Source organism: Theobroma cacao, chromosome 1 (genome assembly GCF_053813885.1).
Source record: "Theobroma cacao isolate CCN51 chromosome 1, ASM5381388v1, whole genome shotgun sequence".
Taxonomy (NCBI): domain Eukaryota; kingdom Viridiplantae; phylum Streptophyta; class Magnoliopsida; order Malvales; family Malvaceae; genus Theobroma; species Theobroma cacao.
In genome coordinates, this window is record NC_142639.1 from 8742744 (window position 1) to 8769952 (window position 27209).

General features: G+C 35.2%; 4 protein-coding genes across 5 annotated transcripts; 3 read left to right on the plus strand and 1 right to left on the minus strand.

The window, feature by feature from the left end:
- The first annotated feature begins 3783 nt into the window (after nucleotides 1-3783).
- Nucleotides 3784-8001, plus strand: LOC18612026 (proteasome subunit alpha type-4-like). The gene is made up of 2 exons (XM_018114286.2): nucleotides 3784-3914; nucleotides 6988-8001. Exon 2 carries the CDS (start codon nucleotides 7019-7021, stop codon nucleotides 7769-7771), a length of 753 nt encoding a protein of 250 aa, XP_017969775.1. The 5' UTR covers nucleotides 3784-3914; nucleotides 6988-7018; the 3' UTR covers nucleotides 7772-8001.
- Nucleotides 8002-12079: 4078 nt separating this feature from the next.
- Nucleotides 12080-14853, plus strand: LOC18612027 (protein trichome birefringence-like 43). Its single transcript, XM_007048595.3, has 4 exons — nucleotides 12080-13015; nucleotides 13154-13316; nucleotides 13646-13821; nucleotides 13952-14853. The coding sequence occupies exons 1-4, from the start codon at nucleotides 12300-12302 to the stop codon at nucleotides 14448-14450; spliced, it is 1554 nt and encodes a 517-aa protein (XP_007048657.3). The 5' UTR covers nucleotides 12080-12299; the 3' UTR covers nucleotides 14451-14853.
- A 956-nt stretch (nucleotides 14854-15809) lies between these two features.
- Nucleotides 15810-18144, plus strand: LOC18612028 (protein trichome birefringence-like 42). The gene is made up of 4 exons (XM_018126952.2): nucleotides 15810-16714; nucleotides 16807-16969; nucleotides 17293-17468; nucleotides 17555-18144. The coding sequence occupies exons 1-4, from the start codon at nucleotides 15993-15995 to the stop codon at nucleotides 18024-18026; spliced, it is 1533 nt and encodes a 510-aa protein (XP_017982441.2). The 5' UTR covers nucleotides 15810-15992; the 3' UTR covers nucleotides 18027-18144.
- Nucleotides 18145-18472: 328 nt separating this feature from the next.
- LOC18612029 (uncharacterized) lies at nucleotides 18473-25633 on the minus strand. Of its 2 annotated transcripts, none has more exons than XM_007048598.3 (5): nucleotides 25454-25633; nucleotides 23457-23628; nucleotides 22353-23082; nucleotides 19211-19380; nucleotides 18473-19134 (listed from the first exon to the last, which is right to left on the minus strand). In XM_007048598.3, exons 2-5 carry the CDS (start codon nucleotides 23550-23552, stop codon nucleotides 18937-18939), a joined length of 1194 nt encoding a protein of 397 aa, XP_007048660.3. In that variant the 5' UTR covers nucleotides 23553-23628; nucleotides 25454-25633; the 3' UTR covers nucleotides 18473-18936. The 2 variants fall into 2 exon arrangements, with proteins under 2 accessions (XP_007048660.3, XP_007048661.3); XM_007048599.3 differs by lacking the exon at nucleotides 25454-25633 and adding an exon at nucleotides 25253-25443.
- Nucleotides 25634-27209: the final 1576 nt, after the last annotated feature.

Consider the following 27209-nt stretch of genomic DNA (forward strand, 5'->3'; position numbering starts at 1 on the left):
TGGACAAATGGCTTTCGAGGAGGCCAATGACTTGATTGATAGTGTGCAGAGAGTGGTGCGGATATAGCCAGTCTGTCATGTTAAGTTACATGTTTAGATATGCACTGTGTGCTGTTTTCTCTGATTCTGATATGTAATACAGTATTGAGGGTCTGTTTATGCCTTTTTTTTTTGTTCTTTGGGGTGTTGTTTGTGTTTTAGGGGTGCTCTGATTTTCTGCTGGAAATCATAGGAAAAACTTTGTTTCTCTCATTGTACCATTTATATTCAATTAATGAATCATTTTGACTTAGCCAAAAAAAAAAAAAAAAACTTGATTGTTCTCTAAACTGTTATCTTCTACACCTTAACATCGTTGCTGTTCTTTGGTGGAAGAGCGGAGACCCACTCCAATGTCAAGTCCATTCAACTTTTTTCTGCACATGGCTATGTTTCAGCAGATTGTATTCATTAATTATTATAAAATTGCGCATGAATTGCAGATGTACCATATCCTATCGTCATCTTAAGATCACCCTCAATTCCTTGCCACTAAATATGTAGTTCACAATATCTACTATATATCATCTCTCTAGCTTGTTAAAATGCAGGATTTAAACATGGAAATCCAATTTCATAGTGGATATATAGGCCAAACTTATCAGCATGTTGCAACTTACATGGTACTACATATATTTCAGCTAACATGTTAGGGAAATTCGTTGGCAGCTTCGGTTACATAAGAATGTGAATACTCGAACGATATAGGTTTTGCCAATTGTTAGGCGGCCCAAGTTTGTGCATCACCCTTTACTCTTTGTCTGGAAAATACGTTGCATGCAAACCTTCATCTGTACATGTCTGAAATTCTGAAGAGCTTCAAGTTACGTAGAAAGAGCGGATTAGGTTTTGCAGGGATAGACATATATGGTATGCTAGGCAGGCAGCAGTTGCTTTTAGAAGGAAGAGTTTGATGTTGACTCAGCTCATCGCCTCCTCCCCGGCTACAGTGTTAAACTCTGCTGGTAATGAGTGGTATAAGAAAAGACGTAGGCTTGCACATGTTATGTATCGTCGGGTCAAATCGTGATTGGCACCGGACAAACATATATATGAGCAGTTGCTAGAAGCAATAGACTGTATGATTTTCTAGATGCAAACAAATAAATGATAGTTTGGCTACTTTTACTAGTCAAATTGGCAGGATTTACAGAGGGAAGAAAACGGTTTTAATATTCAGTCAAAAGTGATGTTAGTTAAAGCATTTTTGCTTGTTTTCTAGTTAGAGTTGCTGTCGCCTGTCAGGAAATAATTACCGACAAGAGAATTCGAATATGAACCAGTACATACGTACCATGGTCTGATCAGCCATCAAGTTTCTAGACTGTGTAGCTAGGAATAGTTGTGTAGCTAGGAATAGTTAGTGCTTGAAGGTGTGATATCCAGATAAGGATCACGTGAATGCATTGTTGTTGTCATGGTGGCTAATTTTGTAAGTACCAAAGCTTAAGACATGATAGGATATCTGTAGGAACAGAGATGTGAATTGTTAATTATATATATATAATCTTCCTTAATCCTAATTCTTGTCCTTAGAATCCACTTTTTGTGTTGTTCTGATTCATTTTACTCGAAATTACCCCATGTGGGGTGCAGCCAAGTTCCCCTCTTTCACACGGGCTTGCCATCTAGGAAAGCAACTTGCTCATCAGGTCTCATGATTTAAACACATGAGACCAAGTTGCTAACATTTTCGGTTTAGGCACTGTGTTGAAATTAAAGACATTGCATCAACTCCTCTATATATTGACAAGGCTGTTGCCCAGTTCCAGGCATAAACCAAACTTTTTTTCGCTCTGATATTTCTACATTCAAATAGAGTCTTCTCTGCGAAAATGAAAAAGGAAATAAACTATAAGGAAGGGGGAAGAGCTCCCAAGGGGCACTTCGTTGTTTATGTGGGAGAGGAAATGAGGAGATTTGTGGTCCCATTATCTTACTTGAGAAGTCCTCCTTTTCAGCAACTGTTAGAGAAAGCTGCAGAGGAATTTGGGTTTGACAGCCACAATAGCATTGTCTTGCCCTGCGATGATTCAACTTTCCAGAGGATCTCCGAGGTTGCAGCTAAATGTTCCTAGGTAGTTGAATGAATAGCTCTTGAGCCTAGGCCGATGGCCATATTTTTGTCTTGTGGTTTATGTCCTGAGCAACCAGTCAAATATGCAAATGAACAGTCTTATCTTTGATCTTCAATTATATTAGTGATTCTTACGAGGCCGACTCTTACAAAAAAAGAAGAAGAAGAAGAAAAACATATATATATATATATATATATTTCTGTGTCCACAAGAATATATAATCCTAAGATTCCCTCCCCCAACTGGCTTCAAGTACAAGGCCTCTTCCTCATGCCATCTTTTACTGTTTCTTGTTCCTTTTATACTACATTCTACAAACAGCCTTCCAGGATCCCAGCCTAAGGTATTTGTTGATGCCTTCCAGATATAATAAGAATATATTCACATTCGTGCATGTAACACGTTTTTTTAAAACATTCCATTCTCATTCATTGCATCAATCACCATTTTCACACAAACCAAGGCTGATGTGATTATTCCCTGAAGGCGTGAAACTCATGTTATTATTATTGCCTCAAGATTGATATGTCCAAGCGCGTGCATCCGCAGACTGTTGCTAATTCTATGTCTGCTTCGCTTTCTTTTTCTTTATACAAAGAGAAGGGCAAGTTTTTTCTGCTCTGACTGCTTTCTAAGTACTGTAAGAATCGGCTACTAGGACAACTCCTTTGGGATCATTCCCTTCCAAGGGCAAGCTCCTTTGAGTGCCAAAGCCTGCTAATATCTGCCATAAGTTGCCTTCTCAACACCACCATGTACTCTCCCGGTACTGTCTCTAGCTACAATCCCTGCACTCAATTTTGGTTCAGAAAATTCACCATTGCTTTCATGTTTAATTCAACCTGGTACAGGAGGAAGTTATAATCCACCTTTAATTTGTTGAAATATAAACCTGAGGTTTTGCTATAAATTCACTTATATCCACATTGATTTGGGAAATACCATCTTATTCCATAATTACTTAGGTAAATTTAAACGAAAAGATAAGTATACATTTTTGCTATTTATTTATTTATTTATTTTTTGCTTTCTTTTCATCTGGTATTTTCTGTTTTTCTTTTACCCAAGGTTTTTTTGTTATTTGGAAAAAAATTTTGAGATTTTAAAAATATGGGTGAAAGATTTATTTAGTTTTAAATTCATCTTTAATTACTATCTATTAATTAGTCAATTATGTATTAAATATGTTAAATTATATATATTTCAATTGAGAAAAATAATTGTCATTAATCATAAGATTTTAGTGAAAGTAAACTTACTCCCATTATTTTGAAAAACACTCTTTATTTCTCTTCAAAAGTGATTGATATCATAGGATTCTATACATTAGTCAAATTATTGTTTAAAATTTACTTTAAATACTAAAAATTTCTCTACTATTTACTCTTTATTGTTAACGCATTTATTTTTCAGTTAATATTGTCAACAAATTTTTAGAAATCTAATTCACCCTTCTCTTGGATTATTCAATATAATTGAATTAATAATCTTGAATTTTTAAAAAAAGTATAATTAAATTAGAATATAACTTAATTAAATTTAATTGAAGTAATTAAATCTCACATATATTAATAAAATAATATCTTCGAGCCAGATTGGGCTGGGATGCCCAAGTTCGGCTCAAGTCGGGCCACAGGCCCACCTCTACTGCTGCGTAAAGTAGCTTGCCCTTCGCGCAAGTCTTCCCAAAATAAACTTTGATCGGCCTTCCAAATTTGAAGAAATTTGTCTGTGAAACTCTCTCCATCTCTCGCTCTACAGTCGGGGAATTAAGGCCGAAAGCCATCAAGCAAAAAGGTGTGTTGCCTTTAGTTTCCCTTTTTCATTTGTTTGATTGCTTCATCCATCTTCTTAGTTCGTTTGTGTCTGTGATGGGAAGCTTGAATCCCTTTGAAATTTAAAGGAGCCATCCACGGAAATAGTTTTTACACTGTCTTTGTTTAATGGCGGCTTCCGATTTGAAAATGGGTTTTCATTTCGCTCAATATTGTCCTTTCTCTGAATTTCTGATTTAATATATGCTTAGAAACTTCCTGCATCAGATTTATTCTAACGTTTAATTTTGAGATGATTAATATAATTAAGGAATGAGGGCAAACTTGGACTAGACTAGGAATATTAAGATTAATGAAGATATTTAATTAGGATTTTGTAATATGCTGTTGCTTTTGGGTTTTCTCATAAAAAAAAAGGAATATATTGGCTTTTTCTTGCAGTATAGTGCCCATTCTGGTTAGTTGGGTGGAGTAGAGTTGTAGATTTTGCTTTTGCTAATGTGGTGTATGTTGTCCTGGGACGAGCTCGTACCTTTTACAGCTTTGTTTCTGACTTTGATTTTTTAATACCCATACCCTTGATTGCTCTGCTCTGTTTCAGGGATTGCACATTTAGATTTTTCAGAGAAAGTATGGTGACTCTAGATGTGGTCGTAGTCAGCAAAGTATGGTTATTATTGTATAAACTTAAATCTCAATGTCAAATATCAACCTAGGTTTTAAGCCTATAGAAAAACCCACTTAACTAATAAATAAGGTATGACAAATTAACTAAATAAAAGTTTAAAAGGGGATTAAATCCTATTTCCTAAATTTAAGTCTGGAGTAGATATTCTTCTATAACTGGCAAGAATGTTTTCCATTTTGCTTCAGTTGACAAGAACTTAACTCTGGAAAGTTAAACTGCAAATACCACTCAAAGAGCTTCACATCTAGCTGGCAAAACTTATCAGTAACTTTCCAAGAAGCGTTTGAAAATGGTGGGCCTTTCCAATGAACAAGATATCTTTGTAAACCACCATTACCGTAAACTAGTCTCACAGTCTCTTAATCTGAAATAGCTTCAATCTCCTCCTTTTGAGATGGGAACTTTGGCACCCTCAGAATAGACGTTCCTGCAAGATTACTAGAAGGCAACAAAGGAGGCTCAAAAGTACCTCCCTAGAGCAATAAATCTTCCACATTGAAAACAAGACTAATGTTTAAAGTAGGCAAATCAAGTAAATAAGCGTTTGGTCTGAGTTTTTGAATAATATGAAAAGGGCCTATAGCTCAAGCATGTAGTTTCTCAAAAGCATTTTTGGGTCAACTTTTAGAGCGAATATGAACCATCACACAATTACCGACATTAACATCAAGCTCTACGATGCACATTAGCAGCAAGTTTATAATCCATATTACTCATTGAAATGTTTCATCTAACTTCAGCATGGACATCATGAATATGGTGAGCAGAAGTTTCAGTAGGTTCTGATGTGCAAAAAAGTAGGGGGAATGGGAACAGGTTAATAGTGCAGGAGGTCTGATATCATAGACACACCACTTACTGGACTCTTTCCTGTAGACATGTGACTAGACTTATTATGGGCATACTAAACAATAGGTATAGCCAAATCCAGACTACCTTACTTCATTCCTACAACACATTGCAACATATTCTCCAATCAACAATTCTACCTAAGTTTGACCACCAGTAGACCTAAGACTGTCAAAATTCATACCATTTTTCCTATTGTTCAAAAGCTTTAACCTAATGCTTATTTGCTTGATTTGCCTCATTTAAATAATAGTCTTATTTTCAATGTGGAAGATTTGTTACTTTATAAGGGTACTTTTGAGCCCCTGCTCTTGCCTTCTAGTTATTTTGCAAGAACTTCCATCCCAAAGGTACCACTGTTTCCATTTTAAATGGAGGAGATTAAAACTATTTTAGATGAAGAGACTATAGCTTCTGTTAATGGTGCTGTACTGAGATATGTTTCTCTGCAAGAAGGCTGGCCATTTTCAGATGTTTCTTGGATTACTGCTGATGAGTTTCACAAGCTAGATGTGGAGCTCTTTAAATGGTTCTTCATTCTAACTCTCTGGAGTTGAGTCCTTGTCAACCAAGGGAGAATGATGGAGGACATTGTTTCAAGTTTTGGAAGAATGTCTAGACGTAAATTTAAGAAATAGGATTTAATCTATTTATGGGCTTTTGTTTGGTTTATTTTGTCTAACCTTATTTGTTAGTTAGGTGGGCTTTATTTTTTATGGGCTTAAACTTAGGTTATATACATATGCATATACATATACCTAGGTTTTATTAAATTTGGAAGTTAAGTTTTGATGATGGATATTTGTTTTTGAGATTTGAGTTTATACAATTGAGCTTTTCAAATTTTATTTTGGGTTATTTGTTCTACTCATTTAGGCTCTCATGTTTTAGAACGTAGGTAGGAAGTAGTGATCTTGATGATGATGAGTGAAATATCAGGCATCAAATCTGTTGAGTCTGCTCGCTGTTTCTTTGATTTGGAAAGAGGAGGTGCTACTAGGAAATGCTGGTGTTCAAAGCCTCTGGTTGAGTGCATTTGGGCATTAGCTCCTTTGGGAGAGGGGTTATATTAGATATCAGATTCAAACTAACAAAAAAGAATATTATAATAAATATAATCTAACTTTGTGGAATATTCATGGAAAATCATTGAGTTTCTCTCTTCTCTCTCTTTGATCTTATTGAGGCATGTAATATACATGATTTACACATTTCACTTCTTTTCATCACGTGTCTTGAATTCTGATACAAAAAATAGAAATGTGGATGTTGCATTACTGGTGTTTGCTGCATAAAGTGTCTTATCTTCTCTGTTCACTTTCACTGAAAAAGGAAATGACGATGATAAAAATGTATTTGATTGGATAAAAAGAACCTAATTTCATTATTGCTTGAAAACCTTGATTTATCATCCTTTGCTCCAATTTATCATTTCAATTATTTATTTTTTTTAATTCCTTTTTTCTCCCCTCTTCTTCTTTTATTGCACGTGCTTTCTTTTTCTATTTTCTGTTAACACTGACAGGTTCTTTTTTTCTCCTTCCTTTTCTGTTTTTAGTTATTTCAATTGTTGATCAGCAATAACAAAAATGTCTCGGAGATATGATAGCCGTACAACGATCTTCTCCCCTGAAGGTCGCCTTTACCAAGTTGAGTATGCAATGGAGGCCATTGGAAATGCTGGCACTGCGATTGGAATATTGTCAAAGGATGGTGTTGTCTTGGTTGGTGAAAAGAAAGTTACTTCCAAGCTTCTTCAAACCTCTACATCTACCGAGAAGATGTACAAGATTGATGATCATGTTGCTTGTGCTGTGGCGGGAATAATGTCTGATGCAAACATCCTCATCAACACTGCTAGGGTGCAAGCACAACGATACACATATGCTTACCAAGAGCCAATGCCTGTCGAACAGTTAGTTCAATCTCTTTGTGACACAAAGCAGGGTTACACACAGTTTGGTGGTCTCCGCCCCTTCGGTGTTTCATTTCTTTTTGCAGGATGGGACAAAAATTATGGTTTTCAACTTTACATGAGTGATCCTAGTGGAAACTACAGTGGATGGAAAGCTGCAGCTATTGGTGCCAATAACCAGGCAGCACAGTCAATGTTAAAACAAGATTACAAGGACGATATCATGAGGGAAGAAGCAGTCCAACTTGCACTGAAGGTGCTCAGTAAAACCATGGACAGCACTAGCCTTACTTCAGAGAAGCTTGAATTGGCTGAGGTTTTCCTCACACCTTCTGGGAATGTAAAGTACCAGGTCTGCTCACCTGATTCTCTGAGTAAGTTGTTGCTGAAGTTTGGAGTGACCCAACCTGCTGCTGAGGCTTCCTGATTTAGGTTCGTTTATTTTCATATGTCATTGTGACAGTTTAGTGTACTTTATTTATATTCTCTCGCTAATGGGATTGAAATATCTGTCAGATAATGTTGCTTGAAGTGAATTAAACTTTGAATTTACCTATGATGTTTTCATGGGCTAAGGGGAATGAGTCTTTTATATAAAAACAAAAAACGAAGAATGTCCGTTTTATTTGATTTTAGTAAGGGTTGTTTGGGTGCAAATTTGAGTGGTACGTATGAAGAATGTACGTTCAGGTTGGTGCTGTGATCAGTTTTGTAATGGAACATCAGGCAAAACTGCTGTGGGATATTATCTGACCTGGTCTAGAGCATGATTTTCAAGGTTCAATTGGTCAATGATGCATAATGGCTTTACCATGTTGCTTGTGAAGAAGCAAGCACTCTATATGCTTTAGTGTTTAAAGTAAGCACATCTTGGCGCAGGACCTATCTGATTGTCTTGCTAATAGCAGATGATGAGCGAAACAAAACTAATACCTTGCTGTTAATTTCCGTAAAAGCGGTTGGCGTGTCTACAAACATTGTAGATAGAATTGTTTGCTAATAGAGTTAAACTATACTCAAAACGAAGATCCACCTCTTATCCATATCAACTGTTGTCCCTCTCTCTTGTGCTTTGCTGCGGGGTCCGAATTTTCTTTATTGATGTGACCAAATGATTTTTGTTATTTTTTAAAATATTTGTGCTCTTATTTTTTTCTGTTTAAGAATATCTTAATTTAATGTAATCAGACTTTATGAATAATGATAGTTTTAACTGAGAAATAAAATTAAAAAGAAAGACATAATACGTCTTGAAAATTAATGATTATTCTTAAATTATGTAGATAAGTAAAATATTTCACATTGTAATAGGTGAATTGAAATTAATTGACACATACTTTATTAATTTTTTAAAGATATTCATATCTTCATGAATCTTAATATATATTATCATTCATTCAAAATTTTGAAGGTATTCAAATTCAAATTCGTAAATTCTTTTAATGTAGATGGTTTAACAAGAAAATAAAATGAAATGGATAATGTTAAAGATATATAAATATATATTTAATATCAACAAAGTGAACTAAAAATCCTTTTAGGAATTAAAACATGCTTATAAGCACAAAATCAAGCATGTTACCTTTATATATATAATAATACGAGGTAAGTTAAAAAAAAATTTAACATATGGGCTCTATGTACTTTGATTGTATATAAGTTAAAAATTATATATTTTTTTCCTTAAAAGTTGCAAATATGTTCTTATGTTTTTTGTTAAGTTAGAAAAATTTAAATTATATGATTCTCCATAATTTAATAAGTAAATGATCAATAATAATCTTTAACTATATATATATATATTGGTTTTTTTTTATTCAACTACATGTAAAACTAATTTGTTCTCTTAAGTAATTTAAGATAACTTACTTTACTTAAGTAAATAACAAAGATTAGATCTACTGAACTTACTTTACTTAGATTTTATATAAAAATAACTTAAGTAAAGTTCTTAACTTAAACTTATGTAAAATCAATCATGATTAAACTTTTAACACGATACAACACTAAAAAATTGAAATGATCATAGTCAGTATGATTATTGTTTAGATTATTTGATAATGTATACAGATTCATAATATAAAAAAAATTAATATTTAATATTATATAAGACTTTTCCCTCCCAAACTGAAAAATCTTAGTTCCGTCTTTGTTGTCTTCTAAATTGAATTTAGAGGTAAATAATAAATTTGCCAGTATATTATGATCAATGGTAAAATTTTGTCATTATATTTCAATTGTGTTGAATTTTGCCATCTTATTTTCATATAAGTTTATTTTTGGACAAAAATTGTCACCAAAAAAATATTATATTGATTTATATGATTCAATAATTCTAGCAACAACCTCAATATCACATATAGAATATGTCACAAGCTAAAACTTAATCTGAATTTCGTGTGACTTTAAATTTAAATAAACTCATAAATTACGGGATTCATGTTCTCAATTTTAAAAAAACATATTTAACAAATGATGAAAGATCCATATTTATAAATAGAGACCTCTTTATCTTTTAAAGACATGGATCCATGACACAATATGTATACCTAATATTTTTCACATGTCTTTTTTTTTGTTGTTGTGTTTTCTTTGTCAGTTGGTGACTTTGCACCCTACATGAGCAGGTCCTTTTCACCATGGAAAGGCATGCTCAACTAATTAATAATTTATAGTAGAATTTAATCCAATGATACTATTAAAGGGGCGGGGGTGGCCGCCATTGCCGATTGAAAAGATTCCATCCAGCAATAACAATTTGGCCCATCACGAGCAATTCCAGCTGTGTGGATGCTGCCCAAATAGCTTCACATGGACCACAAACTCCAGGACCCGGCAGCTTCGCTCCATCTTTCACATGTGCTAATAGAACGGGGGGTTTTTGGTTCTTCTTGTTCTTGCTGAGCCCGGAGGAATGGGGGAAGTAAGCAGTATCACGTTAGAGCTAAATCCAAATAAATTAATAAACAACTGTCATCTTGTTTTGGGGGAGGAGGAGGAAATTGATGAAGAATGGCCGGTTAACCTCGATGAGATAATGTGAGAATATGGGCACAGAAAGATTTGTCTCTTTGGATAAAAATGAATACAGTTTCTCGCTGGCAAAGGGAATAACACCATCGTTTTCCCTTGTTTCTTCAGCACACAAATGTCACTTCCCCTTCAGTAATAATGATAAAGAATGAGGGACAAATGCTTGCAAGAGTAATCCAAGAAATCTCTTCAATGGACCAAGGCGGAAGGAATATTCATTAGATAATGCAAATTGTAAATGGTCGGAAACTAAAGCTATAGACGTGATATAGATAGAAGAACTAAGCTCTTTTTATTACGTATGCAGTTAACAGTCACTTTCCACTTAGCAAATTAAGAAGCCGACAGCAGCTGCAGCAACACCCTTTTTTCCTGCCATGGATATAGAATATTTGCTTGAAGATTTGAAGTGTTTAAGACGTCTGTTCCCATGTTTTTATTTTCCCTGAATTTTGGACCAATTCAGACTCATTATAGGAAGACGATGGTGTAGAATGATAAGTCTGACAGACAATCCTGTACCATCGTATTTTACATGTGATATTCATCTCTGCTTTTTCTTTCTTTTCTTCCCCCTCGTACCGCAGCATATTCCGATTTACGTATACAGTACATTATTTGTCATTTGAATGAATCATATTAGGAGTAAGATATGTTTGGATATGTGTTGTCATATTGTCAACTTTTCCTGGAGAAAAGGTAGGGTCCGGAGTTTGTTCTTTGTTAGGAAAAAACCAACCATTAGTGATCAAAAGACATTCAAGTATAGGAGCAACCTCTACCAATAAAGAGAATAAATCGGATCTACACATACGAAAGATAAATAATTAAGCTGATTTGGGCACATTTCACCTAATTCAAGATTCAGAGAGAAGATTTAGTAGACAATGAATGCATACAAAGATTCAAATCATACAAAGGAATCTACTCTGATAGAATTGAATTATTTTAGGTTTAGTTCATATCTCCATTCGAGTTGAATATGATGCTGCAAAGAAGTTGCCATTCCAAGTAATTATAACATCTGTACATGACGGGGAGAGGAGGTAGGAGTAGTTCTGGATTAAGGGGAGTTTGCCATTGACATGTCAAAACACAATAGAGATGTCCAAGATAGAATGAAGTAGACAAAAGATTAGATTGTATATATATTCAAATTAACAATGGATTACCTCATCCATTGATATGATTAATATATGATAAGATGATAAATCGTAACTACATTTGAATTTAATAATAATAAAATGATAATTTTATCTGCACTTAAATTTAATTATAATAAAATGATTATCAGATAAATTAAGTTTTTCAAATTGAATTTATCTGTTGATAGTATTTATCTAGACTTACATATTAATAGATTATTCTTTAAGTTAGTTCGGATGATAATTTTTTCAGGAAAGCAATGTGCTAGTTTAGTAATAAAGTTAACAGAAGAACAAATTAAAAAAAAAAAAAAAGAATACAATTATAAGGATAGGGACTGTTTTGGAGAAAAATATAGAGAAAGAGGGATCGAACCTGCAAGGACTCCAATGAACAATTCCTAAAATACGAGAGCTGGTAGTATCATTTGATTTTTATGAAAATACAGAGCGTATCGCATCAACCTCTTTCGAGGCCTGATGCTGACTTATTTGTCATTCATTTAACTGCACTAATTTGTAGTGTTTTCGTTATAAAATCCAAGACTGTTGTTACCACTACAACCATACCCTTCATCGCTACCTCTCTTTTGCACCGCAATATAGCAATCTCTTCAAAGTATAAACCCGTCTTTGCAGTTGGATAATCAAATAATTACTAGACAAATAAATTAGCTTAAGTATAGGAACCATTTATTGGTTGTCCTAGACGCATTTCAGACACCTTCAGAAGCCATAACCCTGTCTTCAGACAAGAGATACCAGAGTTCTTCAGCCATGGGCAAATCCACCGTCATTGAAAGATGGTGGCTTGTCACCTTCGCAAGCTTTATAGTCGTCCTTCTCTTTTTCCTCAATCACAGCCCCGGTAGCAACAATATATCAGTGCTTCAAAATCTGACAATGCCAATTACAGCTACCAACGGGCTCGCCATGCCTACCATGCTGTCTCCTTTGTCCCCAAACATTATTGAGAATGAGGAACCAGAAAAATCTCCTAATCAGTTTCCCATGTCCAAGTTGCAATCTTGCATACCACAGAACGAAAACAAAGATTTCACTGAAAAACCCTCTTCGCAGATTCCTTTGTCAGGCTTGCAAAATCCAAAACTGCCCGACTTGTCTGATTTTGTGAAACAGGCAACCCCTTCTCTTCAGGTTACCATTTCAGGTTTGCAAGAGGCAAAACGACCATCAGAAATAACTGATAAAGTTGAAGCAACAACAACATCTTCTTCTCAGACTCCTTTGTTAGACGCGCAACATCACGAACCATCCAAATACAATGATGATGAGGAGCCAATTACAACGGAGAAAGAAGGAAAATGCAATATCTTCGAAGGAAAATGGGTTTATGATCCTAGGGAAAGTCCACTATACGACGCAGCAATGTGTCCATTTTTTAGTGATACAGTGAGCTGCCGAAGGAATGGACGGCCAGACAGGGAATATGAAAAATGGAGGTGGGAAGCTAATGACTGCAAGATTCCTCGGTAAGCAGCAATATTTCTACTCCGCTAATATATGGTTTCATTTTCATCTTCCTTACAATTTTTATTACATAAGCTTTAACTCCTTTCCTCTGGTTTAACCCTTTCTAATACTAGTATCGCTTTCTTTTTCCCTGAAAGGTTTAACGCCAAGGACATCTTGGAGAGACTGAGAGGGAAGAGAGTTGTAATAGTTGGGGATTCGATCAACTTTAGCCAATTTGAATCTCTTGCTTGCCTTTTGTATTCTGCTATACCTGATCGATCTTATGTCGATGCTCGGAGTCGGGTCTTCAGGGCAGAGGTGAGGCAACATGGTCATCATATTGCTCTGTTCTCTACTTAATAAGGATATGATCAGTCTCTTCTTTTGTTTTACTGATCCTAAACTATATACCAAGTATATAAACAATAAAGATGTCCATAAGTTATTATACAAGTAGGACAAATTTCATCATAATTTATTGATTCACTGAGTACTCCCTCTAATCTCAGCTTGATTTTCTCAGTTAATTGCTTGTTTCCTCTTAATTTCAATTCAATGTTAATTCGGTCTTCATTATCTTGAATTGTTTTCTTAATTCGTGTGACCGTAATTCCTAACAAGCAAGGACAAATTTGATGGGGTTGCAGTCTTATAACTTGGTTATTCAGTCTCACTGGGCTGAATTTCTTGTGGAAGTCATACTGAACAAAACAGATGGCAAAAAGACTTTAAAACTCGACTCACTTGTCCCCACTGCTTGGAAATGGAAAGATGCTGATATTATGGTGTTCAACACTGGTCACTGGTGGGTGAACCGCAAAAGGTAATGTAACTTAATAATTTGCTCAATGAAATATATGTGTGTATATATCTATATATATATATGTACAATTATTACTATAAGTTAGTAACTTTTGTAGTCTATTAATGGGGTGAAAGTTTATTGGTAGCAGGTGGGACTGGTTTCAGTACAAGCGGAAAGTGTTCGATGATATGAAGATTGAAACAGCGTTTAAGGTTGCAATGAAGACTTGGGCTCGTTGGATAGACAAAAACGTAGACACTAACAAAACAAAAGTCTACTTCAGGAGCATGTCCCCGCCGCACTTTGGGAAGGACTGGTGCTACAAAGCAACCAAGCCCATCATGGATGAGTCCTACCAATTAACATTCGGCAAATCACTAAAAGAAATTGTTGAGAAAACACTGGAAGGCATGAGGACGCCGGTGAAGTACTTGAACATCACAAAACTAAGCGAGTACCGGACCGATGCCCATTCTTCCATTTACGGAACAAAGCAAGGGAAATTACTGGTGGCGACAAAACAAAAACCCCCAGCGATGGTGGCTGATTGTAGCCACTGGTGTTTGCCTGGTGTTCCTGATACGTGGAACCACCTACTTTATGCATCTATGGTCTTAGATAGCTCTAGGGACATTACTACTTCCTGAAATTCAATTCGGTTTTTTTTGTTAATTTCTTTCTTTTCTTTTAAAAAATTTGGTCAGAAGTGATAATGATCACTATGGAAACCAGAAGATCATTAATCCTTTCAGCAATTCATGCTAAAATTGGATTAATGCGAACTGTCACTTGACATTGATACCAACAAAGAAAAGGAGCCTTCAGATTTGACTCGCTACTCCAGGGAGAGACTGAGTTTGAAGTCGGTTCAATAATTACTACTTCATTTCAGGGTTAGTTATTTGCATCAGTCCAAATTGCAGTCATCGTCTGTTGTTTAATCAGGAAAGTTCGATTACTTCATTGAACCCAAGCCACGGCATCCAAAGCATTCCTTTCATGAAATTTCAAATATATGTATTGTAATAAATTGGTTATTTTGTTCTTCAATTCTACGTTGTTTAATTATTTGTTTACTTACTTTTATGTCCACAACAAGGCGATAATCAGCACAAGTTTGGCAACGCAATGCATTAACCTTACAGCTCCGCTGTGTGGTCCTGCTTTCAGAAATCCTCTTATCACTTTTGTCATGTTGGGAACACCGAAAAGAGCAAAACCACACATCCGACCAAAGGAAAAACAGATAAGAAACTCACGGAAGAACTCAAAACACGTTTTTCTTTAGAAAAAATAATTTTATTAATAAATAGTTGAGATATAAATTTCAATGAAAAAAAATTATATCAGGGTTCACATTTTCAATATAAAATATATATATATATATATATATATATATATATTTATCTTGTGAAAAAAAAAATCATATCTCGATGCACTGGTTTCTTGATTTCGATATTTTTTATGAAAAAAATTGAATAAATTCTAATATCACTTATCAAAAGTTTACACTTTTCAATTCAAAAATGATGTTTAGGTAGAGAAAGACTTTATTTATAAATCCGAAGGAAACGTCACTCTAAAGTCAAATCTATGCTACCAAATTCTCAGTGCAATTCATTCCGGTGTTAACAAACACATATGCCATTGAATTATACTCTCAAGGTTTAAACGTTGTGCAGGAGTGCTTCCTGATTCATATATGGAGTTCTTCTATCTCTACGAGCCTATAGGGAAATTGTTGAAAGCAAATTCGATCGGAAAATAAAGATGGGGTGAGACTTTTCGTCCATATTCTTGTTTGATGCTAACTGATATGCATGCCATCCACATCTGTGCATTAAGAGTATTTGTGAAATAACTCCTACATTTATTAATTATAAAAAACCAGCATGCATCCAACCCTTCTCACTTTCACAGGACCACTGATCCTACAGCCTCAGCCTCTGTCCTCATTAGCACCACGACTTGGCTATCTCTTGAAAAGAAAACTCCACACCCGACCCTAAATTTACCCAGCTCTATAGCTGCATAAAAAGACTCATATTTTAATAATTTTTCCGAGAAGGTTCTGTAAAATCTTAATTTACCCGACTTGAGAAAGTTCTTAAATGTTTAGCCCACGCTGATTAGAAACAGTTAAGGATAACACAAGTCTGCCTTGGAGCAGGACAAGTAGTTCTTCAGTCATGGGCACCTATTCAACCATCATTGAAAGATGGTGGCTGGTCACCTTTGCAGGATTCATACTCGTCCTTCTCCTTTTCATCAGCCACAGCCGCAATGGCTACAACATATCTGTGCTTCAGAACCTGACAGTGCCAAAAACAGCTTCTACTCAGTATACCATGCCGGACAACATGCCGTCTCCAATATCTTCAGATCACATTGGTAATAAGGAACCAGAAAAATCTTCTGATCAGTATCCCAAGTTAACGTTGCAAACTTGTATGCCATCAAACTTTACTTATAGTGAGAAACCAGCAACATCTTCTTCTCAGGTTCCTTTTTCAGGCCACCCACATTCAGAACCATCACACATCTCTGATAATGTAAAACCGGTAATGCCTTCTCGGGTTCCCTCTTTAGACTTCGAAAATTCAAGCCCATCAAACTTTACAGCTGGTAAAATCGAACCGGTAACATCTTCTTCTCAGTATCATTTATCAGGCTCGAAAAACCCAAAACCATCAAAGGTTTTCGATGATGTAAAACCAAATTTAACGGAGAAGAAAATGGGAAGATGCAATATCTTTGAAGGAAAATGGGTTTACGATCCTGGGGAAAGTCCTCTGTATGATTCAGCGATGTGTCCATTTTTTAGTGATAGAGCTAGCTGCCAAAGGAATGGACGGCCAGACAAGGAATACGAAAGATGGAGGTGGCAAGCTAATGAGTGTAAGATCCCTAGGTAAGCAGTGCCTTGGCTCATAAATGCTTTCATTTCACATTCCTCTTTCTGTAGTGTAGCATTGTAAGCAGGTCCTTCCATTTTGCTGTAAGGTTTGACGCCAAGGACATGCTAGAAAGACTTAGAGGTAAGAGAGTTGTACTAGTGGGGGACTCCATCAACTTTGGCCAATGGGAATCTCTTGCGTGTCTTCTTTATTCTGCTATACCTGATAGATCCCACGTTGATGCTCGAAATCGGGTCTTCAGAGCAGAGGTAAGAGAACATTATTCCCATCGTACTCTTTAGTTTTGATCTTCTTCTCTACAAATTCCTCTCTCAAGTCTCAAGTACTGTTTTAGTCTTGTTAAGCAAATGGTTGAAGAAATTCAAAAAGATGGAAATAAGCAGACAATTTTAACTTGCATATAGTTTCTCCAGTTCGATTTCCACATCTGCTCGATATTCTTCCTCCCAACTACTTTTATTTGTTCATTCTACGTAATGAGAAATTCAACATGCATGCTTCCAATTCATAAAGATTACTCATTGCCTTCATTATTTTCCTTAACTAGAAGGTAATATTTGATGTTATGCAGTCCTATAACTTGATAATAGAGTCTCGCTGGGCGGAATTTTTGGTGGAAGTAATAGTGAACAAGACTAGTGGGAAAAAGATATTAAACCTCGACTCTCTTTCCTCTTCTGCCTGGAAATGGAAAGGTGCAGATATTATGGTTTTCAACACTGGTCACTGGTGGATGAGTCGCCAAAGGTAATAATTCTTAAACGAGATGTGAATATGTAAATTGTGAAATGATTACCTTTGCAGAGGTAATGGGCGAGAATATTGCATTGCAGGTGGGACTGGTTTCTATACAAAAAGAAGCTGTATACAGATATGAAGCTCGAAAGAGCATTCAAGCTTGCTATGCAAACTTGGGCTGGTTGGATCCAAAAAAATGTGGACACAAGCAAAACAACAGTCTTCTTCAGGGGCATGTCTCCGGCGCATTCCGGGAGAAACAAGTGCTACAGAGCAACCCAACCGATCGAGGATGATCAGCCTTTCAAACTGAAATATAGTGAATCACTGATCAAAGGCATTGTCGAGAGAACAATACAAGGCATGAGGACACCGGTGAAGTACTTGAACATCACAAAGCTAACAGAGTATCGAAAAGATGCGCATTCTTCAATTTATTGGAAGCAAAAGCAATTCAGGCCTGGGCCCGATTGCAGTCACTGGTGTTTGCCTGGTGTTCCTGACACCTGGAACAACCTTCTTTATGCAACCATGGTCTTTGATAGCTCTAGCTCTAGCTTGGCATAATTTATTTATTGTTATTTTTATTTTAACAAAATATATAAGCTTCTTCTTGCAGATGTTTTTCCTTCGGTCATGGGGGTATTAAGAATTCAGATAAACAGCAGATGCTCTATAAAATTAACCAAAACCAGCTAGGCTTGAGCTTGACTCGCCGCAGGGCCTTAAGGCTGTGGGACAGCAGCTCGCATTCCAAGTTAACCGCATGGCAAACTTAGCAACTTCAATGAGGGTATATTTTTGTTCAGATGCTAAATGAAGACTGGTAATATTTTTCATTTAATATCATTCTTGACACCAAATTTAAGAGAACAATGCATTAACTATGAAATATTCTTATGGTTTCCATCTTCTCAAAACTGAAGGCCGGTACTAGGTCACCCTTATTCATTTTCGCATACCAAACACAACATACTTGTATTTGTATCAGAAACAGTACAGAAGAAACAGAATCAGGCCAATCCAGACATGTTTTTGCATTGCTAATACCATGTGAGAAGTAAGCGTAATTTGAGCAGTTCAAAAGGACAGCATAGTTACGACCATTGAGGACTCATACATAATAAACATATTTACATATTGATGAATAAACTTTTAGATGGCTTACAGATTGCTGAAATTTTAACATACCGTACTGTATTGAACCTCTGTCTCTGTCTCCGCAAACAGGGGGACTAGGTCTGCTAATAACTTTTGTATACTAATTATTTAGATCGTAACTGGAAACGGTGTTTCCTTTTCCTTTTCATTTTTTGCCCTACAGCCACAGTATCATAAATCTTACTTCAATAGTGTAAGTTGGGCACCATTAGCATCAAGTCCAGCATCTCACTTTATTCATCAGCACTTCAGCAGGGAGGGATGGAAATAACCTCGAGGTTAATTTGATTATGTACATAAAGCTGCCATCCTCCACCTAGAGAAGCTCCCACTCAGAATCCAGGTCATCATGATTAAGTGTTCTCCTTGTATCCTCTCTTGTTAGAGCCGACGTTGAACTCCCCTCAGAGTCTTGATCAGATTTTACATCATCTCCATACCATAGAGGAAGTTGTTCGTATTCCTTTTTCCTTGCTGACCTCATCCTTGAAGAAATTGCATCACGAATCTTTCTCTGGAAGAAGAGGAAATTATCAACTGAAGGTCACGAGAGAGAAGGGGGCAGGAGAAATACAGGGATGTCAAAGCACCTGGTAAGTTTTGTGTTTGCCTTCCCTCTGAGGATGAAAATGAAGTTCAGCTCCATTCACCATGAAACAACTTTCATCAACTCGTATTTTATCTAATTGTTGAACAGTTTCAATTTCCTTTCTACCAACAGTACTGCTCCCTGAGGCATCCTTGGTCCAGTTTAATTTTCCTGCAAAGTTCATGACACCAATTACAACATGCAGCTTTGCGGATACAAAGAGGTTAAGAAACTTGTATTGAAAATAAGGAAAAACCAAAAACCAATAAAAGGGTGGAGGTGCAGGGGTGACAGTGGTGGGGATTGTGGCGGGGGGTGGTGTAGAAAGAGATTGCTTTGCATAAATGGCTTCTAGTAAGATCAATGACACCAATAAGCAGCAATTAAAACAATAACTGAAGTTCTGAGAGAAATTTTTGATGATCAAAAGATTCCTCAAACTTTTACTTAACTCAGTACCTCCATTTGTAGAATTTTTTTGTGTCATTAAATATCAGAAGGACCATTACCCACACCATTTGCTGGAAATTGAAAAAACCTAAACCATGGAGTTAGATCTTTGGTTTTCCAGCAATAAGAGACAAGACCACCTAAGACTATATTGCGAGTTTTAGTTCATCCAGTCAAAAAGTTCCGTCACCAGAAGACATTCCACAGGTCGAGTCGGGTGACGGCATCTTTGGGTCACACGCCACACTCACCTATGCAGCAGACTCTGCTCCATCGCCTGCTGATGTCACCTGCCACGTGAGCTTTGATCACCATTTCAGCCAGAATTTCCGTCTTTGCTAATTTTGAAGTCCTAATTCCAATTTTGAGGTCCATTTTGCAAGATATATCCTCAAAAGGTCAGAATTTAATTGGACAGTTTATGAAAATCTTTATTTTAAGGTAAACATGATTACTTTGGAGCAAATTGAGAGTTTGGAAGATGATATGTACGAAGCTACTTAACACTTACAAGAGTTGATTGCTTTGAGAGAGTGATTTGGCTTTGAAAATTTTCATCCTTCAGTATTTTAAGTGTACTATGGTTTCAAAGATTATATACTCCAAAGTGAGAAAACACTAGAAAATTGGTGATTACAATTTGTTTATGATGAATTGATGGAACTAAAAGACGAATCTCAGAAACTGACAGCTAGATTTGGAAAAGGTTCATGCACCTTCAGATCCTTTTTCAAATTCACCTTTTAAAACATGTTCCTCTAATGTGCTTATGAAGAAGGATTCAATCGAAACTCATATTGTGACTGCTAAAGTGAAATTACAGTAAGGATAAATGCTTCAGGAAAGTAAAAAACCAATTTTAGAACCTGTTGTTGACATCCTTGCAGAAGAGGAACGTACCATGGTAGAGATCTAAAGTTGAGGAGCAACACATGCAACATTATCAGTGACTTGAAGAATTTAGAGGTACCTAGTCTCAAAACTGCAGAGGTTGAGAACCTAGAGGTTGCGTTTGAAATTTTAGAGACTGAAGTTTGAAGTGGTTAAAGAAAATAAGAACTGTGAGCTGCTACCTAGTAACGGTTCTGCCATTAACTTTTTATTCTTCCAATTACAGAGGTCAAGTTTATTGTTTTCAAGGAAAATTCTTCCATTTAAGTTGCTTTGTTGAAGATGTTTGTGCCACCAGTGAAGTTCATTTTTGAGACTACTAGTCACAAATCAGGCTCAAAATTTCTTCTACTTCAAATTTTCAAAACTGAAGGTTGAGTTTTTTCAAACTAGGGGAGAATGATGGAGGATAAAGATATTCTAGTTGATAGATTACATAACATAGGACTCTATTTTATATTTCATGGATTTAATTGTAACTTCATATATATATATATATATATAGAATATTTCACAATATTTAGGTTATTTTGTATTGATTAGTATTTTCCTTTATCACAAGTATTAGTTTTAGGGTTATATTTGGTATTTAGCATTTTATTAGGGTTTCGGGTTTCGTTATAAGTACCTATGTTTATTTTTTTTAGTTTTGATGAGGTTTTGACTATTGATTATTGAGATTTTGAGATATTGGTTATTAAGATTTTCTCCCTCTATTGATACTTCAGGTTTTCTTCCTCTTCCATTTCTCCCCCAATTTCCTTTGTTCCTCCCTATTTGCTTCTGTCTATTTCTGAGTTTCCCTCTAAATTTATGTTTTTTATCTTTTTCCCTACTTGTTCTACACCAGGTTGACAGCAACCAGCAAGCAGAAAGTTTCAATTGCAACCAAATGAAGAACTACCAGACAAATAGCAAACGTCATTCAGGGAAAAGTGAAAAAGAAAATTAAACACAAATAAATTTTATTCAATGTTCTCTTTTTTTCCCCCACAAATGGGGAGGTGGGAAAGGGAAAAGAGGGGGGGATGACTTGTGAAAACTAGAACCAAACTTAAATTCAAGCCAACCTATTTGGGAAAAGTGTTGCTAAGTTATTTTAGCTAAAGGTTGTTAAACATAACATGCACTGTAGGTAATATAAAAATCCTCTCAATCATTAAAAAAAAAAAGGTTTTGAAGCAATCTTATAAACTCCAACACAAAGGCCACAACTAGGTTTTGTACTAGATTTTAGTGACCACTGTAAGTAAATTAAGCAGAAATAAAACAAGGACATATAAAGCGAGTCTCACGAATATCCTAGAATCACTAAAAGATAGTAACCTGATGGAGTAACACAAAAAACTGATGTGAAAAAGGAACTCCATACAGCTCCAAATCAAACCAAATTACTTTCCAGTTATTCACTTATAGTCATCTTCCAATACTAGCAACAGAATTGCTAAAACCATTTAGCAGAACTTCTATAATAAATCATAATTGCCAATGCCAATAAATAGACTTTCCTAATCATAATTGCATAAACAATTTTATTGGAAAATTCATTGAGTTGAATCTTACTATTCGCAGAGCATCATATGAATATATATTATTATGTATATAAATATATAACTGGACAGGATGCAGAAACAATTTTATTGGAAAATTCATTATGTTGAATGTTACTATTTGCAGAGCAGCCTATGAAAGAGACCATCCAGCATCTGAAGAACTGCCTGCAGCTGCAGATTGATGACAACAATTGCAACCGTAACAAGAATGAGAAAAATTTTAACACAATAGGGCCAAGGAAATCTCACCATTTGATTCTTCTGATTCAATAATAGAGGATGAACATCTCATCTCCATTTCGTTTTTCTCAACTATCCCAACCAAGTGTAAACCATCAGGTAAAATTTCAGGTACAGAGTCACTTGCACTTTTGATTTCATTAGAACTTTCTTCTATGGAGTCACAATCATCTTCTTCAACTGAAACTGGGGTTAATGTTGCGGGTATCTGTTGACAAGACACTTCATGATTTGCATTAGCATTCCCACAAAATGATGACATCCTGCCGAACTCATTCTCCACACAACCAGCTTCAGAAGATGTCTCAGCTGGAAGTAAATGCTCAACATTTGTCTTATTAAGTGTACACCTGTTATTAGGCTCCCCAGAAAGCAAGTCAGAGGATGCTCTTTCCACAAAACTCCCAGAGCAGGATTCAAATATGTTATCAACCATGTGAAGCTGGCAGGACGAAGGCACATGGGCAGCATTTTCATTAACATCAGCAATTACTTCTGAATCTTCAGTCAACTGCTCGCTATCACCCTGTATGGCATCCTCCTTTAAACCTACATTAGGCTTTTTTAATGTCTCAGCATATATCTCTACTGGCAAGTCAGAGGCTGCCACTGCTTTCATGGGCTCAAAAGAAGATGGAAGAAGCAAATCCTGCATCACATCTTGCATCATACCGGAGTAGAACTTTTTGACACTAGCACCTACAGTCTGCACTCGATTCTCAACATATTTAACTGTGTCCTGTTCATAAAGATAATAAGTTAATGGAATGTTGCTACCAACTTATCTGAGGATATGCTGAACGTAGATAATCAAAGTGCGACCAGTTCAGAGATAAAGTCACTGTGAATATGAAATCAAACCGCATGACACAACAATTAAGGCTCTCTTATAGATACAAGTCACCTCAAATAAGAAGCCGAAAACATAGTAATACATAATTTCGCAAGAAAACCATGCTGTAGACTGTTATTTGCACAGAACACAACAAAATCAAGGGAGAAGGAGGACTGCCTTCTGACAGCTGGGTTCTCATGAACTGTGTCCACAGAACCTCCTTTGGACCTGAAAAAGGTTGGAGATGGTTCAAAAAAAGATTATCAAAAAGGGCATACCTGGTACATAACTTCTTCCACCTCTAGGCACATGGCTTCAAATTTCTCATATACATGCCCCACCCAGGTTATACCTTTTAAATCCATACTGATCATCAATCAACCTCACTGGACCAGCTGTTCGATTTCCTCTGCTATCTTCTGTTTGCAATTACCTTAACTAAGTACTTATCTGCAGGAAATTAGATTTAAGTTCAGTGAAGTTTTAAAAGAAACACAACATGGGTGCTAGGCAGTTCAATTGAGACACATACATCCAAGCCCAAGAAAATATGCCAAAGAACATAAATCAAGCATAACTAGATTTGGTAATCATATTCACGTGGTTCCAATTTTGACCCAAAAAAAAAGAAAAGAAAAGAAAAAGAGTTATTTGAAAAAGGGGTCCCTTGAACTAGGAAGAAAGGAATGCTGGCCGGATGACCAATTTGAATGAACAAAGCCTTATAACACTTCATTGTTGAAACCCCTAAATCAGTCCATTGATGATAAACACAAAGAGAGGAAATTGGGGAAGAAATGGAAGAAACAGCAAGAGAAAAGCAGAGAGAATTAACAGAGGGGAAAACTGAAACTCAATATTCCAAAATCTTAATAACTTATAATCCCAAACCTACTTAAAACATGGCCAATCAAAGCATTTTCAGTCATCAAACCCTAATATACACTCAAGGTTAAAAACATATTCCCCATTAGAAAAACCCTAAGAAATAAAACCCCAAGGTGACTCTGCGTCATAGTTCTTCATATAATATCCAACAAGTAAGCAAAAGATAGAACCTGTGAACAGTTTTAAAAAGTTATCTTGACATGACACAAGCAAAAGGCCGTAATGCCAGGACTTACTAAAAACCATCATCCTAATCTTTTATATTGCTCTTACATTAAATGAGATTAGTCTCTTTGGAGGCCACTATGTAGTCTCTTCTCTCAGACAATGCCACAGTAAGAGCTAAAAAGTTTGTTTAACATATAAAATCATTTAAAAAGCCAGCAAAACAGCAAAAATCATGGAATCTTCATCAATACTCGTTTGTTCTTAAATTCTGATCTTCATTCTACCAAGCTTCCATTAGATGTATAAAGTCTTAACCATATGACACAAAAACAGCATGCAGAGGAAAAAGTAGAAGAATCTTGATGAACATAAAGGATCAAAATACCAGGAAACAGGTATCTAAGAAGACATTAATTATATAGATGCAGTGAAAGGCATGACACTTGCATTGCATAAGCAATCCAATTATTATAAATTAAAAGACAAAACCATACTTTCAACTGTTAGGTAACATAAATAAATCGTCAAGGATCACAAATTGATTTTCTTATGACCACTGTTACCAGAGGACTCGCTGTCAAAAAAACTACTCTGTGGAAGAATTTGATGATGAAAAGATCATCAGGGATGCTTGAATGTATTTTCCTCTTAGTAAGAATTAGGAATAAGAAAGGAAAACAGCCCTTAACTTCAAGAAGAAAATGAAGTTAGAGCTTCGTCCTTTATAGAAAAGAGTCAAAACAAGAACAAAAAAACCCAAAAAGAAAAATCTGCGTTTAGAATCAATTATCTGAAGCCAACAAATTAATATTTAAAGAAACACAAACCCCTTTAATTAACTGCTTCAGCTAATACTACATATTTCCACCCCATACCAAAAATGAAACAAAAGAAAAAACCATGAATTCGAAATGATCATAAGCTAAGTTTGCAGATGACCATCAATACAAATTACAGTTTCTAAAAAGATAAAAAGACATTAAAACCACAGCAAAATTTCATAAGAAAAGATAATTACCAAGAAAAACAAGTAATCCAAAACAAAAAACAGAAACCCTTTCGTCAATTATTTGGATAATTAACATAAACGAATGGTATAAGAGACACGAAGATCTTTATCTGTAGCAAAGTTCAGAAAAAGAAGCAATTTCCTTTTCTTTTTCTTTTTCTTTTTCCTCATTTTTCCTCCACGAAAACTGGTTGAAGCAGGAGAACTTACGTGTTGTGAAAGATGAAGCAAAACCAGAATCTAAAACTTGGTCAAGGAATTTCTTGGATTATGTGTTCATCGATTTCAAACTTCAACCCCACGACACTACAATATAATTGTTCTAGGCTTTGTGTGAAGAGAAAAAAAACCTATATGGCAGGCAGAGTTGTAACAGCTTGGTCACTTTGTAGGCGTTATTGGTAGACACGTGTTCTCATAAAGCATCAAAACTAAGGTTTACTATTAGCCCAGTAGTGGGGCCCATCTCTTACATTGTTGTCGATTGAGGGGAGGGGGGAAAAAGGAAGGGAGTTTTTTTTTTTTTTTTTCCCCCTTTTTCTGTTTCCTATTTTTATGTTTTTTGATTGATTGATATATTTGGATAAAGTACAGCAAGCAATGCTTGGTCTATATTGGCTCTGCTTTGGGCCACAAGTTTAACATGCTTCCATACAGCCCAATCCATTAATCCCAAAGTCCCTTAATTCTTTTTCTTTTTCATCCAAAAATCAAAATTATAAAATAATCCAACATAGAAAAAGATAGGTTAAGTTGTATAATTATTAAAAATTCTTAATATAATGATTGATTAATTATTATTAATTAAAAATATTATTTATTATTTTATATTTATATAGTTTAATTTAACATTGACATGAAGGATAATATATATCATGTGATCATATCAATATACCACATTATCATCTATTATGACATGTGAATGGTATGTTAACATCTCATGTCAAAAAATATCTCGTGATATTTTCACAATTATGAGGATTAATATAACTTGAACGAATAAAAAAGAAATATTAAGAAAGTAAGAAATCTTATTTTAGTGTGTATTTACAAATGAAATGATTAATATAAATAGAATTTACAAAAAGAAAAAATAATGTTAAAATATTTAATTTGAATGAATAATATTTAAATTAAATTTTAATCTTAATCTAATATAATGCACATTCAAATTTAGATATATATAATCAAATCTAAAAGTTTAAATATTCAATTATTACAGTCAATGAGATAATTACTTCACAATGAATGGGAATGTCACTTATCTCACATACATCGTGAAGCCAATTAGTGTGCCGATTTGATGGCCACTCATCATGAGGATTTAAGCATAGGATTATAAGTTTATGATGTACCCCTGTAAACATTTTTTATTTATTACTTGCAGACTCTTTAAGTGTTCAATGGCTTGTAATGTTATTTTAAATTAATTTAATAAAATTTCTCTTCATATAAAAAAAAATTAAATTAAACTTCTATGTTTGATCATTTTATCTAGATTACTTGACTTGGTCTGAATTCTTGGACCTCAACATAATGGATAAGTGAAAATTTTACAAACATTTTCAAACAAACAAACAAGTAAACCGGCCGTTAATTTTGATTTTTTTTTATATAAAAAAATACTTTTATTATGAAATAAAAATTCACGAATAAAGGTACGAGAAACCTTAATTTTGGATTTCAAAGCAAGAAATTTTGGATGCCAAAGTTGGCCACATCTCTTCAATTATTTAAAACTTTGATGCGATTGAAGTATATGTATGTAATGCATGTATTTACTGCACTGAAAACTTGATAGCATCAAACCGCGTGTCTCTGTGCACGTAATTCATTTTCATGTCACCTACCATTACCAATAGCCTTTTCCTCATAATTTCTTTCCCACAACCTTTTTTTTTTTTTTTCTTTTTCTTGATGCAATTATTGAAAGATTCGTTTTTGGGTTCTACTAGTCATGAAATTC

Bases quoted from the DNA above. Each gene is read 5' to 3' on its own strand.
- LOC18612026 (XM_018114286.2), top strand. From the start codon at position 7,019: ATGTCTCGGAGATATGATAGCCGTACAACGATCTTCTCCCCTGAAGGT.
- LOC18612027 (XM_007048595.3), top strand. From the start codon at position 12,300: ATGGGCAAATCCACCGTCATTGAAAGATGGTGGCTTGTCACCTTCGCA. The intron at 13,317-13,645 runs GTGAGGCAACAT...ATGGGGTTGCAG, and splicing joins GTCGGGTCTTCAGGGCAGAG to TCTTATAACTTGGTTATTCA. The intron at 13,822-13,951 runs GTAATGTAACTT...TATTGGTAGCAG, and splicing joins TGGTGGGTGAACCGCAAAAG to GTGGGACTGGTTTCAGTACA.
- LOC18612028 (XM_018126952.2), top strand. From the start codon at position 15,993: ATGGGCACCTATTCAACCATCATTGAAAGATGGTGGCTGGTCACCTTT. The intron at 16,970-17,292 runs GTAAGAGAACAT...GATGTTATGCAG, and splicing joins ATCGGGTCTTCAGAGCAGAG to TCCTATAACTTGATAATAGA. The intron at 17,469-17,554 runs GTAATAATTCTT...ATTGCATTGCAG, and splicing joins TGGTGGATGAGTCGCCAAAG to GTGGGACTGGTTTCTATACA.
- LOC18612029 (XM_007048598.3), bottom strand. From the start codon at position 23,552: ATGATCAGTATGGATTTAAAAGGTATAACCTGGGTGGGGCATGTATAT. The intron at 19,381-22,352 runs GTGAGATTTCCT...TGAACTTTGCAG, and splicing joins TGAATCAGAAGAATCAAATG to GAAAATTAAACTGGACCAAG. The intron at 19,135-19,210 runs GTGCTTTGACAT...CTCTTCTTCCAG, and splicing joins GCAAACACAAAACTTACCAG to AGAAAGATTCGTGATGCAAT.